The following is a 19869-nucleotide window of genomic DNA, read 5'->3' as shown; positions in this document are numbered from 1 at the left end:
CTGCAAAGGAAGGGAAAATGAAACTGGTCCAGGGACAGACCACCCAGAGGAATATCGACTCTGCTCTTCGTCTCAAACCCAGCTTCCGGGCACAGCACAGAGACTCAGGCCGCGTCCAGCACTGGTTCAGGAAGACTTCACCTCTCTGAGCCTCCCTCCCTTGTCAAGCACCTGCTCTACCAACTCTTGGGGTGAGGTGAGCATTAAAAGTGGCCCTGCCTGGGGACAGGCTCTGGTCAGCAGAGACGCTGCGGAACAGCAACCTGTGATTATCAGACACCGTGGGTCACTCTGACTTGTGACAAGTAATCAACTTACTTTACAGTTGTCCACTGGTCAGAGTAATAATACAAACATCAAACAGCTTATTTCCTGTTAAGATGCAAAAGAAAGTTACCTACTTAAAATAATTCAAGGGATGGAAGTCTTCAAATTCCATCTTTTTCACTAATGCCTTTCCTAGTGGGAACCAGAACCTCAGAAGAACTCCCAGTGCCAGGTACGGCATCAGCCACTTGTCCGGTTCCCGGCACACCACAGAACACCACTTTCCCAGGGGGGGCTGCAAGAGCACATTCTTCTCTCATCCTCAGCACTATTCTGGAGCTGAGCCAAGGCAGCAAGCCTTAGGAAGGCCTCGTGCTGCCGCACTGTCACAGTAGGAAGGCTTTCTGTGTGAGTGCTGGGGTGCGGGGGGATGGGGACCTAAGCAGTGGATGCACGTTTCTGTGCCTGCCGAGAGTTCCTAAGAAAAAGAAGATGACAGAGAGGAGTACCAGGCTCTCTACCTATGTGGATCTAGATATAACCTCCCGAGCAAATCACCACCATCCTGAGCCTCTTTCACTTCAATGACCCCAGCCCCTGACCCCTGCCCTCATTCCCCTCCACCTCCTGCCTCTGCAGTCGGTTCCTTCTCACAGCACTTTCCCAGCTCTCTACCTGGGGACTCCCATTCTTCCTTCAACACCTTTCTCTGACCTGACCCCCACTACCCCCAGGCTAGAAGCAAGGTGGGAGCAGGCACTAAACTATGACCTTTGACTGGCTGGCACCTGGCATACTGAGCTGCTGCTCAAAAAGTATTTGTTGAATGAATGGATGAAAACATCCCCTGCGCTCCTTCTAGACGGCATGTAGAACACTGGCCAGGCGCAGTGGCTCACGCCTCTCATCCCAGCACTTGGGGAAAGCTGAGGAGGGAGGATCACTTGTAGCCAGGAATTCAAGACCAGCCTGGACAACACAGTGAGACTCCATCTCTATAAAAAAATTTTTAAAATTAGCAGGGTGTGGTGGTGCACACCTGTAGTCCCTGCTACTTGGGAGGCAGAGGTGGGAGGATCGCCTGAGCTCCCTGAGCTCACCTGAGTTTGAGGCTGCAGTGAGCTATGACCAAGCCACTGCACTACAGCCTGGGCAACAGAGCTAGACCCTGTCTCAAAAAAAAAACAAAAACAAAAAGAAAACACAATTTGTAAGCCAGACTTCTTTACCTGCTTTTGAGTCCTTTGAAAGCAGGGCATGAATTTATTCCTCTTGGTCAGCCCCAGCCTCTAACATGGCACACGGACATTGTAAGTAGTCAGTACCCATTTGTGGAATAAATGAAGAGCAGAGAAACTTCATGCAGAAGCCAGTCTCACCAAATGCAAAGCCGTCAAGCACAGGATATTCAGGAGTAACCTCTAGACCTTGGTTTCCTGAGCTACCGGGTGAGAGCTGAATGCTGTGAGCTCCTCTAAGCTCTAAGATCCTGTAACTTGGAAAGGTCATAATTACCACAATCACCAGAACCCAGCAAATCCTGATCTAAACACTTGGCATTTGGCCGCTGTACAAGAGATTACTCTGCAGCAAAAATTACCCTTGTAAGTGCTCCATTCATCCCAAATGCCAACGCCCTACCTTCCGGGTAAACAAGAACCCCCCAGCGGTGGGCCTCCCGATGGACATGTGGAAATTTAGGACACATCACGGACCGGCATGGCTTCGGGTTTCAGCCCGGAAAATGTTCGTGTTCCTGTGGTCGTTCAGAGGATGGAGCTTCTGGCTGCCGCAGCAGATACTGCCGTGCACTTGCCTCGTGGGTAAGGCCAGCATCTGGGCCATGGTTACTGCAGAAGAGTCACTACCCTAAGTACGCGCTCTTTCACCAGGCGATGCCGGCAGAGTGACGGAGCTGCAGGACGACGTGCAAAACACATGCCCTTACCACGCGTGGCTATGGCCGCCTGTGCCGCCCCGCGCTTGTTCCTCAGTCTGCAGACTGGGTTCAGGAGGCTGCTCCCCACCCCGCAGGGCCCTGGGACAGAGCACTGGATAAAACCAAGTCCTCTCGCCAGAAGGTGCCTACATTTTAGTGGAGAAGACAAAAATAAGCAGACACAGAAATGCATAAAAAGCAGGTAGTGTTAAATAACAAGTACTACGGAGAAAAATAAGCCAGGTGGAGGGCTGGGTGACTGGGTGCTCCAGGAAGGCCTTGCTTTAGCCCTTTGCCTTCTGCCGGAGCTGCCGGGGACAGGCTTCTCTCTTTTTGGTGGGAAATTCCTTCTGGGGTCTCAACTTCTTTCTCTCCTATCAGGAAGGCCATGTGAGCCAGCACTTGTCCGAGTTATAAGAATAGAACAGAAAACTAGGGAAGCTTTTTGCCCCTGGAGTTACATAGCTCGAGGTCACAGTGCAACATCCACGCCGGCCTGAAAATTCCAGGAATCGGAGAACAGAGGCTCGGGCTGCTCTCTTCTCGTTTTCGTCTGATTTGGTTCCCTGGTAAATGTGTAGAGTCAATGCCTCATCCCAGAAAGCATTTTGCTTTATTGCTACAGTCTCCATAATAAAGTATTTTGATTTGCTATAAATACTCTAGCAGCAATTCTGGAAGTTGGACATATGAAGCTACTACTGTGTGCACAGTTACGTAGCCACTTGTTTAAACAAATACTAGAGCACCCACTACCTGCCCGTCCTAGGCCAGGTGCTGCGGGAGAGCAGGGCACAGCCAGAGCCCCCAGGACAGGGACAGCGTGCTCCACGTCACCGCGCTACGCTGCAGGCCCCAGCTGGGCTGTGACAGAGCTACGGACACTGCACAGGCAGGGGTTGCTCCAAGCTATGGGATCGGGATGTCTTCACAGTGGCTTTTGAGCTGAGACTTGAACCAATCGGCCCCCGATACATGGTCGCTGCAATGGCCAGAATGGCCGGGTCCCAGGCTGCATAAGAGGCCCGGCGTCACACACGCTGAGACCGCCACACCAGGGTGACCACACTCCAAGCCTAGGGAGATGAGTCCCCCGGCTCCCCCAGCTCCTCCACCTCCCGTCACACCCTTATCCAAGGTCACCATGGGATTCTCACTGGTCCCCGGCATTTGTCCCTGTCCCCATGGCTACTCTCCACACAGCAGGCAGGGCAAGTGCTCAGAGACCTAAATCAAAGTGATCATCTCTTATGTGACACCTTCCAGTGGCTCCCTTTGTCACCCCTGGAGCAAAACTCAGCCCTGGCCATAGCCTGCCAGCCCTCCAACCACAACCTGGCCCGGCCATCTCTCCCACTCCTGTCTATGACCTTCCCTCCGGTCACTCCACTCCAGCCACACTGCTCTTCTTGCTAGTCCCCAACAAACAAAGCTCATGCCTGCTCCAGGGCCTTTGCACATGTTTCTCCCTTCCAAGAACACCGTTCCCCAGAAACTGCACGGTCTCCCCATACTTCTGTTGGGCCTCTCAAAAGTCTTCTCCTTAGAGAGGGCTTCCCCGAGGACCCCATCTCAAACAGGGTCCTTTGCCCTTCCCCTCCATGGAGTTTCTCATCAGCTAACTTCACACATTTGTTCATCTTCTTGGTTCCTGTCTGTCTCCTCTACCAGCATATAAATGCCACGGGGCACGGACTATTTTGTCTGTCCTGTTCAGCACCCAGAATAGCACCTGGCACAAAGGTGGTGTTTAATAAATACACGCAGAATGACCCCCCTGGACATGTGGGACTATAGTCGACACGCCTCTCCTCCCTGTTTTCAGCAGCCAACGCCAGAGTTCGACTTCCTCGAATGCTGAATGACTTCCAAATATCTATCCTTGGGCCGGGCCTCTTATCTGAGTTCCAGGCTCGAATATCCGATTGCTTACTACACATCTCCGCCTGGATTCCCACCGCCCCCCCACGGGGAACTCCACGCCGCTCTGCGCTGCACTCCTCACCCCCCGCGTCTCCGCACACTGAGCCCGTCCAGCCTCCCGCGTCCCAGTGGACGGCGCCACCTCCCACCCACTGCGAGAGCCGAGAGCCGACGTCTCCTTCCCTGCCCTCCCCACCAGCCCAGCACCCAGGCCTTTTGGCTTTGCTCCGTCTCCACGGCCACGACCTCATCCCAGCTGCAGGCACTGGCCCCCGGGACTACGGCAGCAGTCTCGTCACTGGCTCCCTGGAGCCACCGCTGGGCCCCATCTGCTCTCCACACGGTGGCCAGCGTGAGCCTTTGCAGCGTCTCCCACCACGTCACTGCTGCACGTGAGTCAGGGGTCTCTTTCCTCTCCTCTCAGGGTGAGGATCAGAATCCTAATGTGGCTTCTACAAGCACGGGAGACAGTCAACCAGGACATACCAGTACAGCTGCACGGGTGGTTAACTGCCGAAATACCCCCGTTCCTCTTGGTCAATAGCCATCGCCAGCAGGGCGCCGTGGCTCACGCCTGTCATCCCAGCACTCTGGGAGGCCAAGGCGGGAGGATCGCTTGAGCTCAGAAGTGCAAGACCAGCCTGAGCAAGAGCAAGCAAGACCCTGTCTCTACAAAAAATTTGCATCGTGCATGCTGAGCCCACCACACCAGGGTGGTGGTGTGCGCCTGCAGTCCCAGCCACTCAGGAGGCTGAGGCAGGAGGATTACTTGAGCCCAGGAGTTCAAGGCTGCAGTGAGCTATGATGACGCCACTGTACTCCAGCCTGGGAAACAGAGCAAGACTCTCTCTCTAAAAGAAAAAAAAAAGGAGGCATTCATATAAAGATGCTGGTGTGTGCATGTGTGTTCTTAGGTATGAATTTCTTCTTTCCTGTAGCTGTAATAACCACGGAGATGGTAACAATTAGTAGACACAATCTATGCAACAAGGAAACTGCCCTGAATATTCAGACGTCTCTTACATAAGCCAAGAGTTCCTCTTTCCACGCTACTTAATTACTTCCTGTCACGGCAAGCAGCACATATTCTTTCCACAGAAACACACCATTTGAGAGGGTGGTACTTACGTAAGGGTGAGCATTTGCTCTGCTCCCGCCAGCACGGCCCATCAGCTCCAAAGACTGAAGCCAAAAGCAAATTCTCCAGCTGTGACCCCAGGCCAAGAGCCTGCTTTTCTCTTCTCAAAACAATGGATGCGTGTTTTAAAGTGCCATTAGGAGGCTAGCCCTGTGCACATTCTGAAGCGGGAGGACTGTCCCAACGGGTGCACTGATGTGTTTAATGCTGGTGTAGCTCCGTCTCCATTCCCAATGCATTCCCCTCACGAGCACAGGCCAGCCCAGCCCAACAACCCGCACCGGCCTCAGGCAACACTGACGAACTCCCTCTCAGGTGCAGCCACCTGTCACCGCTCAGCCAGACCACAGGACACAGGGCAGCGGGACCCACATCTGGGCGCAGGCGGAACAGCCCTGGGAAGAGCCCTGCACTGGGGCGAGCCCTCCCTTCCATCCCCTGCTGACACTCGCTCTGCGCCTGCAGCAGCGTCCCCTCTGAGAGAGGCTGGCTCGGCCAGGACGGCATCTCCGGCCCGGGGCAGGGGCCTCCCCGCAGCCCCTAGCAGGGCTCACAGCCACTGGGGCCACAAGTCGTGTCTCGGAGCCTGCTGCTCTCGGTGCCCCCTGAACCGAGGAGGTGCCCTGAGAGGGACGGCAGAGGGACAGTCAGTTACGCCCAAGGCCCCGCCAGCAGGAGAGCAAGCAGGACGAAGCCATTCCCCTGGTGTCATCAAAATCTTCCAATTTCACACAGAAAATGAGTCCTGGCTCGAGTCTTGCGCACGTTCGGCTGTCCCCGTTTCAGCTGAGTGGATTCCTTTGAGAGCTGGAATCGGAACCCTCTGCGGGCCCGACCCGCCTGCACCGAGAGCCGTGTGTGTCCGTCAGCTCTCCAGCCACAGTGTGGGCAAAGAAAGCCTCGGAGCAGGCGTCCCTCCATGCCCAGGGGGTCCCCAAGCGGAGAGAGGAAGCAGCCCCTGGCGCATGGGGGTCCGGGACAAGGCGGCTGCAGGTTGTGCGGCTGTTTTGGGGGTGTGGCGGTAAGACATCCTGAACCCCCACTCCGGAGCCAGGCTTAGGCCAAGACTCTCACCCTGCCCCCACCCGCGGCTGCACCTGGGTTCAGAGTTCCAATCGCTACCGAAAGGCCAACCTGCAGCTCCCGCTGTGGGTAAGACGCCCTGCAGAGCCCCCGGCCGGCTACACGGGTGTTGGCATTTCCGGGGGAGGCCTGCTCCTCCTGGTCCAGTGTGCAGGCCCTGCTCCACCCTCCCGGTGATGCTCACTGCCGGGGCCTCTGCTTCCCGACCCCTCCTGCTGTCCTGTGCCACACCTCACTCCTCATGTGAATTTATGCCACCCCAAGACCAGCTGCATCCAGCTGGGGGACAGAGCAAGTAGCATCTTGCATTTTAAGCAGGGTCAAGAGAAGCAGGGAACAGAGGGGCAGGGGGCAGGGGCTGCCCCGGGAAAACGTACCCTGGTTCTGGAAATCTGCCTCTGCTGGCTTGAAAAAGCCACTCAGTCCACTACAACATGGATGAACCTTGAGGACATTGTGCTAAGTGAAAGACTTTGGTCACAGAACGACAAAGATCACAGGATTCCACTTCTACAAGGTCGGTCCCCAGAGGAGTCAGATTCTTGGGGACCGAGAGGAGAAGGGTGGCTGCCAGGGGCAGGGGTGTGGGGGAACTGGGGAGTGGTCTCACGGGGACAGAGTTCTCGCTGTGCAAGAAGAAAAGCGTTCTGGAGATGGGTGGCTGGACAACGTGAATGGATTTAACACTATTGAACTCAGTGCTTAAACATGGTTAAGACAGTAAGTGCTCTGTTGTGTATTTCATCACAATTAAAAACAAATTTTACAATGGTTAAGATGGTAAAAAAAAGTCACAGCTGATAAATTTATTCTAAATTATAAACTAAATTAGCAGGTATACCTAAACAATGACATTGGCAGGCAAATACCAACAAACCAGAACAACAAGTCACCGATCCACAGCCCAGGCCTCACACACACCTGTCCTCTTCCCGGAGGGCTCCCCCTCTCTGTCAGTTAGTTCCTAGATCTTTGGCCCAAAAGCCGACTCTCAGCCCTCCGACCCACCCCAGACACATCGCGTTTCTTCACAGCCCACCCTGTTGCAGGGCGAGGAGCCCCCTGGGCTGCCCCAGCACCTCAGCCCGCGGCACACCCGCCTTCCTCGGCACCGACCCCGGGGAGTCCTCATTCGCCTGTTTTCTGTCAGCCCCGCTGAGAACCCATAAAGGCCGCTGGTGGAAAAAGGAGACTTCATGTCCCCACTGACACAACACCCTTCAAAGGCCCTTCCTCCGGCCCACATTCAAAGGCCACATATTCTAAGACAAGAGCAGGGACCAACCGCAGCTTCTGAGAGGAGGCTGCAGGGGGTGGCCCTTGGGTCTCACCCACGCTGCTCGGGCCTTGGCCCTTCTCCGCGGGGCGGGGCCCACAGCGGGGATGCGATACCGAGGCCATGGCCCGCCACAGGCGGAAGCTGCTGGGGGTTTTTGAGGCCACTGGGAAAAGGTTAATAGAGGCAGTTTCAAAGCTCTCAGCAAACGGCAGCAGGCAGGAGCTGCTCTGCAAGGACGACAGGCCCGCCCCCATCTCACTTACCTGGTTACAGGTGTTAATATCTACCCCATTCCGCAGGTGATCCAAAGCTTTGTCCAAGTTACCTGATCTTGCTGCCCTCAGAAAGCTGGTAGCAGCATCGGCCTGTGGGGAGAGACAGCAGGCTGTGAGTGTCCTCTGCGTGCTAACGACCTCACTGTCCCATCCAGCCCCCGTGACGGTGCCCTCGCCGGCCTGCTCTGGGGCCCGGGACGGGAGGCTGCCTCAGAGCCCAGGCCTCCCTTCCTCTTCGTATTTTTTTTTTTTTTTGAGACAGAGTGTCACTTTGTTGCCCAGCTAGAGTGAGTGCCGTGGCGTCAGCCTAGCTCACAGCAACCTCAGACTCCTGGGCTTAAGCGATCCTCCTGCCTCAGCCTCCAGAGTAGCTGGGACTACAGGCATGCACCACCATGCCCGGCTAATTTTTTCTATATATATTTTTAGTTGGCCAGATAATTTCTTTCTATTTTTAGTAGAGATGGGGGTCTCGCTCAGGCTGGTCTCTAACTCCTGAGCTCAAGCAATCCACCCGCCTCGGCCTCCCAGAGTGCCAGGATTACAGGCGTGAGCCACCGCGCCTGGCCCCTCTTGGTATTTTTATGAGCGACACTCTTGGCGGGGACCCAGCAGGGACCTGCCTGTGGCCGGGATCCCACCCCAGGGCCCCTCCGCGCAGCCTGGCACGCGCTGACATTCCCAGGCCTCGCGAGCTGGGAGCGCGGGCACCAGACGAGCCCAGCGTGTGCTCTTTGGTGCCGCTCTGTGGGTTTTCAAAGTAAACAGCACATGGCACCTACTATGTGCTAAGAACCATTACCAGCGCTTCACACATGCAGTCAAACCGGGGGCATCAACCAACCGCAAATCAAAAATATTCCAGAAAAAAATAACAACACAACAGTAAAAAATAATATAGAAAAAAAGCAACACAGTACAACTATTAACACAGCAGTGACATTGTCTTAGGTGTTACGAGGTGCCTAGGGATGACGTGAGGTCACAGGAGGAGCGTGTGGTTACGTGCAGATACTGGGCCATGTTACAGCAGGGACCCAAGCACCCGTGATCCCACGGGACAGCTGCGATACACACTTACACACACGCACACGTACAGCTGCGCACTTAACCCTCGTGTCAGGAACCTAAGAGGCAAGTGTGACTGGTCCCATTTTACAGGTGAGGGAGCTGAAGAGTGAAGTGACTGGTGCAGGGCCACACAGCAGGCAGGAGGCACGGCCAGGGCTGAGACGCAGGCGGTGTGGCTCTGACGTTCACGAGCTTCGCCTCCCAGCTCTGCAGCCGGCTCGATCGGGCTCCAATGCCCAGGAGCCCCGTCAGACTTCCCAAACGACGGTAAAGTGGCGCAGTCCCTTAGCTGCCGCTCGGCCACCTACCCCACGCATGTCAAGACCCTACCACCTGGAACACATGTTTGCACTAAAGATGAATGACAGCCAAAGAAAGCGAGGACTGGGGACAACAGAATAAAGTCTGCCGGTGCAGGTGCACGTGGTGGAGAGAGCACAGGACGGGCGGCGGGCCCGGTGCATAGCTGCTCCCCGGGTAAGCCGAGCGCCCAGCCACCCTGGGCTCCTGTGTCCTTATCTGCAAGCTGGGGTGGGGGCAGTGCCTTTCTCATACCCCTGTGACATTTAAAGAAAATAATAATGCATATGAAATGCGAGTGCAGTGCCTGGCACACAGCACACGCAGGCCGAGTTCAAACAAGAGTGGCCGCGTGTGGAAGCCGCCTGTGGAAGCGTGCGGGGCCATTCCTCCAGAGCCACACCTGGCAGTCTCCTCTCCACCTGGGGCTGTCTCTTTCCTCTATGTGCCCTCCTCAGAAAACAGTCTACGGTGGGCCGAATGGTGTCCCCAAGAGATATGTCCACACCCTAGTCCCTGGGACCTGTGAATGTGACCTGTTTTGGAAAAAGGGTCTTTGCAGGTATAACTAAGTTAGGGATCTTGAGACCATCCTAGATTACCTAGGTTGGCCCTAAATCCAATGACAAGTGTCCTTAGAAAAGCCAGAAGAGGAAGAGGAGAAGACGATCACACACACACACACACACACACACACACACACACACGCCTATGCAAAGACGGAGGCAGAGACGGGAGTGAGGCAGCCACAAGCCGGAGCAGCGGCAACCAGCAGAGGCGGAGGACAGACCCTTGCCTGGGCCTCTGGGGGACTGCACCCCACCCTGCCAACACCAGGCCCCAGACATCTGGCCCCCAGACTATGACAGGGTAAGTTTTTGTGGTTTTAAGCCACCAAGTCCGTGGTCATTTGTCACAGCAGCCACAGGACACGAATACTCATGCTAACGATCATCATCCCTAAACACGGAACACTCGAAATCTACAGCCAACGATCTCACGCAGTATCCTACAGCGAAACTCTGATCCTCCTCCCCAAAGCGGCGCCAGAGGTCTCTGCCAGCTAAACGGAGGCTCCACTGGCGCGGCGGGATCCTCCAGCCCTGCAGACAGGCGGGTCTTCCCCGCACGCTCGGAAGCTCACCACCCTCCCTGCTCACGACCTGGGGCCTCCCACCAGCACCCTCAGCCCAACCCCCCAGCTCCTGATTTCCTGCCCCTCCCCAACTCCAGGCCCAACACAAACCCCCTATTATACAAGTTCAGGTCCCAGCCCTGCAGCTGCCCACTCATGACAGACACACACCCTGACCTCACAGCCCCCAATGTGGCAGGAGGCCCCTTCTTCGCACCTCCCATGTCCTCGTGGCACTCCTGGGCTCTGTCCACGCCTGCCCTGCACTCTGGTCACTCCCTGGGCCCTGAAGCTCTACCTCGCCCTGGTTTGCCGACTCGTTACCTTCTGCAGGGTGCTGTCCTCGGGTACTCGGGATTTACTACCTTTAAATCCCGGAACCACAGAACAGGAGCTGGATTTTCAACATGTATTTTAAACACATCTTTCTCTAGTTATTTAATTTATGCAAGTCTTGTCTCCCCAGCCAAACTAGTTGCTTCTTGAGGCAGGGACTGAGTCTTCCAACTCTTTTGAATCCTTCAAAGCATTAGTGTCTGCTAGGCCAAGACCTTCTGTGACCCAAAGCATGTGGCATCTATGTCCTGGGCCCCTCAGCAAGGCTTCCGTGGTGGAGAAAACATTTCAGAAAAGAGCATGAGCCCAACTGCCAGAGAAATCAGACTCAGATAAACATCTACGCAGGCTGCTGATTCGGAAAGTCTGTCTGGATTCTACTATTAGGAAAAACCCTGTATTATTCCCCAAGAATGAGTGTGTTAAAGAGACATTTCTCCCACCAATTAACTACCTTTTGCAGCATAACAATAGGGTTCAGGATGAAAGCCTGAGGATGGGTGGACAAAAATAGAGGCTCTATCAACGAATGCCACTGTGTGACTGTTGACAGTGCCACATCTAGGAAGCAAAGCTGAATGTTTACAACAGATACACGGAGGATTGGAAAAGCCCAATCTAGACAGACTGAGGAAGGCTAAATGGTTTCCATAATGTAAAATAAAATTATAATACCTGTCATTGGGCCAACTGTACTCCCACCATTATATCTTTCAGTCTTTATCACAGCCTGCGAGGCAGGAAAATCGCGACCCCGCTTCGGAGGTGATGACAGGTGGGAGAGGTCTGCAGAGAGGCGGTGTCAGGGGCCAACACAGGTGCACCTGACCGGAGCCCGCGCCTGTCCCCGGGCAGGCTCTCAGCAATTCAAACCTGGGGGTGTCCAGACAGCCCTGGCAGACTGGAGCAGCTGGCCGGGGCTGCACACCTTTGCCAGGCAAGCAGTTAGTCCATGGCAGAGAAAAAGTCCTGGGCGGGTCCTGGCTCTGCTCCTGAGCACTCTGCCAGGGCCGAGACAGGTCTCTAGAGAGGAACCACCTCGTCCCTACCTCCCTGATGATGACACGGAGGCCCACGGAAGTAAAGTGACTAGCTAAGGCCACCTGGGTAGTTAGAAGTGAAGTTCAGTTGCTAAGCCTCGTTCATTTTTCTGTTTGGTCTTCTGTAGGAATAAAGGGGTCAGAACAGAAGCAGCATCCTCAGGACAGCTCAGAGGTGAACAGATAACAATGCCACTCCCATTGCCACCACTCATCACTTGTCTAACCCTACAGTGTGTTTACTGAGGTCCTACGGCAAGCCCAGGATCCTGCTAGGGAACAGAGAGAGGGAATGAAAAATCAGAACACGGTCGCTTGCCCTCTCGGTTTGGACAACGGAGTGACTGAGGTACAAAGGGGTCATCTGTGCATCCCCAGATCCGTTCCACAGGTGTTCCCCAAGGGCCTCCTAGGGGATGGGTCACATTTAAGGTCCAGAGAAAATGGTCCTAGTTGGGACAGCCTTACGCCCGTCTATCTACTCCACCTGCTCCAATTCAACGACCTGTCCTAGGTGCATCCAGGAACAGTCTGTGTCATCCAATAGGGCCGAAGGGGAGTCAAAAGAATCCAGCATGTTCTATTAAAAATATTTACCTGAGTAAAAACTAACTAGAAAACCAACAACAAATTACGAACCTGACTCTGGGCTATGACAAATCAGAACAAAGGGACTGGCCCTCTGCACGTGCCACCCATCCCCTGCCCAGCAGCCTCAAAGAGGCCATTAGGTGAGAGCAGCCGGGGGAGGCAGGGGGCTGCCCTGCCACTGCATCCCGAAAGCCAGTCCGTAGTGTCCCTGCACCTGGACTGCGGCGAGGACCTGGCACCCTCTGTGCGACACCCCTCCCCGAAAGGCTGCCCTCATGTCTCTGCCCCTACCTCATTTTGAGCTTACTGTACTCTAATTTCACCAGCAGGTATGGGGGGGCAGTGTGCAGCCTTTTGTTGTGTCCCTGGCCCACACCCCCGCTGGCTAACCCATGTGATGTCCCTGAACTTCCTTTCAAAGCAAGTTTACTTTATAAAGCTCTTCCTATGTTTTAATGAAGCTACATAAATCAATTCATTTGTTCTTCCCAATAATCCCTCGAGGCAGGTACTTTTATTATCTCCTTTCTACAGATAAGGTGACTGAGTCACAGAAGAGTTCAATCACTTCTCCAAAGTCACACAGCTCGTACTGGGTTGGCCAGGACTTGACTCTAGGGAGAGTCCCTCCAGGGTCTTTCTCTTGCCCACTGTGCTACGTTGGCTCAGGGGCCCATCACTTCCTAGTGCTCCTAAGATCCCTCTCAAGTTCAGCGCCGTGCGCAGAGCCAGGCTCCCCTCGGGGCCAGGAGACAGAAGAGGAGGGCAGGGGACGGCAGTCCTCCTCGACTCAGGCTCTCATCGCGGCTGCTCTGGAAGGGAGGTGGGCCCTGGCTACCTGAGACAGCCAGACTGTTATTAAACTTGCTCTTGCTGAGTGGAGTGGGACGAATGTAGCAGTGGACGAGTAGCCAAGGGGCCCCAGTGTCCTGGGAGGGAGAGGCGGCAGCACAGGAGCAGCAGAGGCCCACCGATGGCAAAGCTCCGTCCCAGTGGGGAAGGGATCCAGGGCCTCCTCACTCCTTCTCTGGGGCTTGGGGTGGCCTAAGTTTTCCTCAGGACAGATCACGACTTATTTTCTCAAGGTCTGTAGTACAAAATTCCTACCTAAAATAGAAACTGTTCATATCAACTGCTAATGTCAACTCCTGTAAGCAGCGGAAAGGGTATCTCTTTCTGGGGCTCTTGTGTGGTGAAATGAGCTACTTTAACAAAGCCGCTGTCAGAACTCCCAGGAGGAGGTTCTAGATCCTTTCCTGGGGGGCCACGCACAGCCAGGAGACCAGAAGACACGGCATCTGCTAGCACACGGGGGTCGGAGAGCTGACCCGGGGCCATGCCTGGAGACCATCTCAGGCCTCGCAGAAAAGACAAGTCAGCTCCAGCGGTTGGGGCCACGGCCCCAGCTTTGTCCCCCAGATTACGGAGAAACAGAAGTGACTCCTGGGCCACAGTGAGGGTGGGTTATCAGGTTTCTTCTCTTTTTCCTTCCAGAAAGTTGCAGCTGTACAAACCGTCTCCAGGCACCCCAATCAGACTACCACGGGCAAAGACAAATGAGCAGATTAAAGCGTCCTTGAGAAAACACGATGCGTGGGCCCGAGCGCTGGGTCCCTCCTGATCCCCCAAACAGACCCAATCTCCGTCCTCCCTGTGCTGCCCGACTAGGGGGGACCGGCCGGGGCCCTGCTCTGCCACTTGATGCCGCTGCCTGGCCAAGTTCCAGACCTCCGTTTCGCCCAGGCTGGCATAGGGGTGCCACCCAGCTCCCGGGGGGCCGTGAGGGCTGACGCGGACAGCGTGCTCAGCAGGGCACACACCAGGTCTGCCTTCCTCTGCCCCCATTCATTTCCCGCGACCCAGGGACCCCCGGGGCCACTCGCTGTCTAAGGTTTAGGGGTCAGGAGCGCTGCGGCCCGCGGCATCCCCCTGCGGAGTCCCCGGGCGCCGGGCCCGGCTGCCCTCGGGGCAGCTGCGCGCTCCGCAGGCCACAGGTCGGCCGCCTCCTGGCACCAGCCCCGCCGCGCCGCAGCCTCCAGGCCGGAGGAATTTTCCTCCGGGTCCTGCCAGAGCCTGGGCGCCCGGCGCGGGGCAGCGGAAGGGCGGCCCCGAACCCGCCGGGAAAGTTGGCGCCAGGAGTGGGCAGGCGGCCGCAGCCCGCAGGTGGGCCCCGCACCCCGCCCCCGGCCCCACGCCCCGGTCCCCCGGCCCTGCACCCCGCCCCCAGCCCCACGTCCCGCGCCCCCAGCTCCGCGCCCCTGGCCCCCGGCCCCGCGCCCCGCGTCCCCCGGCCCCACATCCCGCGCTCCCAGCTCCTCGCCCCGCGCCCCCAGCTCCGCGCCCCCGGCCCCCGGCCCCGCACCCAGCTCCCCGGCCCCGCGCCCCGCGCCCCCGGCCCCCGGCCCCGCGCCCAGCCCCCCGGCCCCGCGGCCCCCAGCTCCGCGCCCCGCCCGGCGGCTCGTCCACTCACCGCGAGGTCTGGCCCGGACCTGCCCTGTCGCGCTGCCATCGTCCGGCGCCCGCGCTGAAACCCGAGCCCGGCGCCCGCTCCCGCCGCGTTATCTGCCGGGCCGCGCGGGCAGCGCCAGCGGGTTGCGCGGCATCGGGCTAAAAATACAGGCGCCCGCCGCGCCCTCCGCCCGGCCGGGACCCTCCGCGCGCCCGCCCGCCCGCCGCTAACGCTCCGTCTTCATTTTCTCTCCACTGCCGGGTCGCACGGGAAAGTGAACGCGGCGCTCTTGGGGAGCAGCCCCGGGCCCGCGGGCGGAGCGGGCGGTGCGGGCGGCGCGGCCGAGCTGCAGGTGCCCGCGGGCGCAGGGCGCGTCCTGCCGCCGCAGGGGAGGCCCACGCGGCCAATGGAGGTGAGGAGCTCCAAGCTGCGCGCGCCCCGCGCCCGCCACCCGCTGCCCCAGGGAGTGGGCCCCGGAGCCTGCAGAGACGGCCAGGGCGAGCTCAGCAAAGTCTATTTATGCCCCATAACCGATTTGCATGTTTTGAGCTCTTGCTGCGTGTCCTGAGATACCAGTTAATCAGCCTACTCCAGACCAGGCTGGAGAGCCGCGGCGAGAAAGGCACAGAGCAGCAAGGGGCGGCTGTGTCACCACCGCCTCGGGGCTGGCGCGTTAATGAAATATCAGCGTCGCCAAGGCCGGTCCACGGAGTCGTCTCCCAGCATTCTGCTCGGGACCATTCTGCTCTGCTCAGGGGTTGGCAAAATCTTGGGGTGACACACCAGGGATGGGGAAGAGCAGGCTCGACTCCCCCTGATGAGAAATGCCAGGTAACCTGGCCCTGGCGATTCTGCTTGTTCTGAGATGTAGTGTGTCACCAGCCGGCTCCACGCTCTCTTCAAATCACAGTCTCGACACAGCACCAAATACTCTTCCCCCGCGGCCCCCTGGTGCCCTGACCCAGGCACAGTCTAGCTGTGTGGGTGAGGAATTGGCCCCTGAGCACTGACGAGCTGAGGGGCATAACTGCATTGCCTCATTCAGTCCTCACACCCACCCCACGCGGGAGACAACACTACTACGCTGTGTGCATGAAGAAACTGAGCTCAGGTGGTTAAGTCGGGACCAATCACCACTGGTAAATGGGGGGTCCAGCTGGCCCAAAGCCAAACTGACCCAAAGTCCTTCCACTGACAGCACTGGCGAGATTCCCGACAAAAGTGCTGGGGGCCAGGAAGAGATAATGCTGTAGGGTGCGCCTGAAGGTTAGAAAACACTGTTACCAAGTAAGGTGCGCTTGGAAGCCATGGAGCAATCAGGAGAAAGTCTCAAAGAAGCCGGGTAAGTAAAGATCAAGAAAAAGGCCGGGATGTTGCCAAACCAATGACCTGAAGTGCAAGAATATAATTCCTCCCCTTGGGTGTGAAAAAACTGGCATTTGAAGACAGCAACATCAGAATTTACCCGGCACGAGACCCTCGACAGCACTAGAAACTGGACATCAGCACAGCAGCCCCTGAAAGGCAGCCGTCCTGGCTGGATAGGAAGTCGTGTGGCCCCTTTTCTCCCCAGGCACAGGCTGCTAGGACACGGGTCACCCCACAGGTCTCTTGCCTCCTGCCTCTGAAAACTGCCTCCCAGATAGGCTAGAATCCTCTACACAGAAAGCGTCAATTAATAACTTATGGTTACTGGAACAGGCCTGCTCAGAGCCCAGTAGAATATCTCAAGGGATTGGAAAGCACTATGCCAACATTAATATTTACAGAGAGAAAATGCCCTGCTCAAATGGATAAATAATATGTGTGATACTTTCAAAAACACTAATACAACTGACTAGCACAATGAACTGAAAGACTATTTTTTTAACAGCTATCTGATGGATAATTGACACACTATGAATTACACATTTAAAATACACAATTTGGTAAGTTTTGGCATCTGTATACCTCCATGAAACCATGACCACATCAAGATAATGAACATATCAATCACCTCCAAAAGTGTCCTTGTGCTTCTTGGTAATGCTGCCTCCAGTCAGCTGGTCCACATCTTCAACACCAAGTGGGATGGTTAGTCCTAATTCAGACATCCTAACAGATGTGTAGCAGTATCTCATTGTGGCTTTAGTTTGCTTTTCCCTAATAACTAACAACGTTAAACATCTTTTCAGGTGCTTATCTACCACCCGTACATCTTCTTTGGTGACATATCTGTTCAAATCATTTACCCATTTTTTAATTGGATTGTTTGTTTTCTTACTGAGTTTTAAGAGTTCTATATATACAGAGTATCTGTCTTAACGGTGAGATAACCTGAGATCTCATAAATAAAATATTCAAAGTTCAATCGCAAAAAGTTCCCAGTCCCATTTTGGTACTCAGTTCTTGTTACTCCTAAGGCGTGTTCTTTATATTTTACAATGTTGTGGGTTATATACAATCATAAAGAAAAGGAGGAGATAGTCATAGTGGACCAGAAGCTGAACACAACCCACAGCCTGGTGAGTGTAATGGGAAAGATGCTGAGGTATTATCAGAGGACTTTAGTTCTCAGGACTGCCAAGAATTCTTAACATTAGCCATGACCTCATTACGGTTGAGGCTTTGAAACTTAGATATGCCATGAGTCAGGCAAGGTCCAAGAGGAGAAGAAAGGATACAACCATAGACATGTTGCTCAGTAAGGCCTGGAGTGAAAGGAGCCGAGATGAGGACATTCAAGAAGAGAGTCCTTGCAGTGTCAACTCCCCCAGCACTGCAGCCCGGACCCCAGAGAGGATCTGATTATACGTGCCCTGTCCCAGGCGTGGCAGCCTGGCAACATGGCTAAGTTACAAATGTCTCTCAGGAGCGACAGCTTGGTTCTCATGTATGTTCCCACCCGCTCCGCTGGGCGACCGGCACAGTGCTCGCCGACTGGCGTTTGAAGGATGACGTGCCACCACTTCCACGAGTCGTAAGGACACGGTAAGTCCTGGGGTTAAAGTGATGTGGAAAAGATTTAGATTTGACAGAAAGAACTTTCCAGCTGTAAGAGACACGTGACTTAACAGAGCTCGTTTATTCAGAAAGGGGCACATCTTTGCCAGAGACCCTTCAGGGTGGCGAAGACAGATAACTCGCTCTTTGACACGGCGCCTAGAAGCACCAGGTAAGCTAAAGGATGCGGAAGGGTCTCTCTGGGCCCTAAGGATTCAGAAGGATGAACCATGGTTCCTTTCCCCATAATCGATGGCCCCCTGGGCCTGCCATCACGGCCACACCCTCAGACCACAAATCATCATCCTGCCCCTCTGCTTCCCATTTTTTTCATACTTCAAGGCTGTGCTTTCTAACGTGAGCATTTAGTGTGCCGAGGAGCTCGGCCAAGGAGAGCCACTAAGACCACACTAAATGGAGAGAAAGGAACTGGGCTGCAGAGACGGCTGGGGCCTCTCGGCAGAGACAGCGGCCCACTCACCCTACCCCGTGCTGCATGGCGTCTGCAGGCCTTTTCCGACCTAGCTAAATATTTTACCAACTTTCTCTTTGCAGCTCCCTCTGCGGCCTGATGGGGTGCAGGAGTCGTCAGCTGTGGGGGTCTGTCCTGGCCCCATGCAGCCAGGTCAGGAGGAAATGGAGGAATTCGAGGGGCCACACTTAAAGCCCCTGCTCACTTCCAGCTGGGCCCAGCGGCTGTTCCCAGGACGGAGGGTGCCCTAGGACATGAGGGGCTCCATAGACTGGGAGAACACAAGCATGAAGCAGAGAGTCCCCAGCGAGTGGGATGCTCAGATGACTCGGCCTCCCCAGGACACTTTGGGGCAACAGGAGCAGGCTGCTTCAAGCGGTGGCCCGGTGGGACACAAGGTGGCTCTACCCTGCAGGGACGTCTCAGGTCGGATTCAGGGGCAGACCCAGGACTCCAGAGAGGGGCTTCCTTGCACCTCAGGCCCTGTGCCAACAACCATCCTGTTTTAACCTTTCTGTGGAATCAGCTCAAACCTAGGACTAACTTAATAACAACATCGTTAACTTATTTTTCTGGACAGCCTCTTAAAATACTCAGTTAGTGGGTCTACTACTGTTGAGCTGTGTAACCTCTGATAAGGGAAATAACTTCTCTGTGCACTGGCTTCCTCATTGGTACAAGGAAATAACCTCACCCACGTCTCCAGGTATCGTGAGAAACACGTAGAAGGGCCTAGCGCCACTCTGGCACACAGTAGGTGCTCAGTGAATGACAGTTGACACTCTTTTTTCCTCCTCCCTCCCTTCCTTTCCTCAGCTAAAGCTTTGGTCAGAGGTTAAGTTCTCCCTCAGAGGTGTGGGGTCGGGGCCGGTCACCAGGGTCTAACACCCGTGGCCAAGAACAGGACCCCAGGAAGCCCCAGAGCTCTGCTGGGGCACCTGGACTCTGGCTGGTCACCCGCTCTTTTCGATTTCCCTCTCTGCAGCGAGGAAACAGTTTTCGAGCTGCGGGTGCGGCTGGGCCCAGGTCTGCCGGGCCTCTCGCGGGCTTCCTGCCGCTGGCTGCGCGTGGCTGCGCGTGGCTGTGACCAGCCGGGGGCTCCTCTGTCTGCTCTGCCCCCACCCACCCAGGGAGGCGCCCCCGCTCCTAGACTCTGGGCACCACAGATAAGGGTGGGCACCGGGAACCCCACCCTTTCCTGAGAAAGGCGGGCGGTTTATCAGCACCCAGGGCCAGACAACAGCCCCCACCCTGGGGAGTCTGTCGGCCATCAGGAGCCATGCTGCCAGGGAGATGTCACTCGTCCCCTTCCCTCACCGCCCATGAATCAGGAAGGAGCTTCACAGAATGCTCCATACAGATGCTGCCTTGAGCTGAGTAAGAAATCCAGCCTGACTCCCCTAAAACCTTGTCGTTCCTTCCTGACCTTGACAGTGGCGACAGAAGAACGGGCAAGGAAGAGAGACTGCTGGTTGTTTCTCTGCTTAGCTCTGTGTGGTGAGCGCCAGTGGCCAGTTAAGTAACCCTGGGCACCCGGCCTGGCTGGCGAGAGGGATGGCAGTGCGGGGGCAGGGGGCCTATTTAGGGAG

The 19869-nt window shown here is 55.9% G+C and overlaps 1 protein-coding gene across 6 annotated transcripts in view; it reads right to left on the bottom strand.

Moving 5' to 3' along the window:
* The window catches only part of ANK1 (ankyrin 1), a 201285-nt gene that overhangs the window by 77509 nt on the left and 103907 nt on the right, over positions 1–19869 (bottom strand). For 5 of the 6 annotated variants that reach the window (XM_045535734.1, XM_045535735.1, XM_045535736.1 and 2 more), the window contains exon 2: positions 7893–7994. In XM_045535734.1, coding sequence (XP_045391690.1) covers positions 7893–7994 — 102 coding nt within the window. Of the gene's footprint in view, positions 1–7892; positions 7995–14847; positions 14906–19869 lie in introns of those variants that run through there. The other variant, XM_045535737.1, reaches the window with a different exon arrangement.

Source organism: Lemur catta, chromosome 22 (assembly GCF_020740605.2).
Source record: "Lemur catta isolate mLemCat1 chromosome 22, mLemCat1.pri, whole genome shotgun sequence".
Lineage (NCBI taxonomy): Eukaryota > Metazoa > Chordata > Mammalia > Primates > Lemuridae > Lemur > Lemur catta.
The sequence above is the reverse complement of the archived record's forward strand: the minus strand, read 5'-3'. Positions and strand labels throughout refer to the sequence as shown.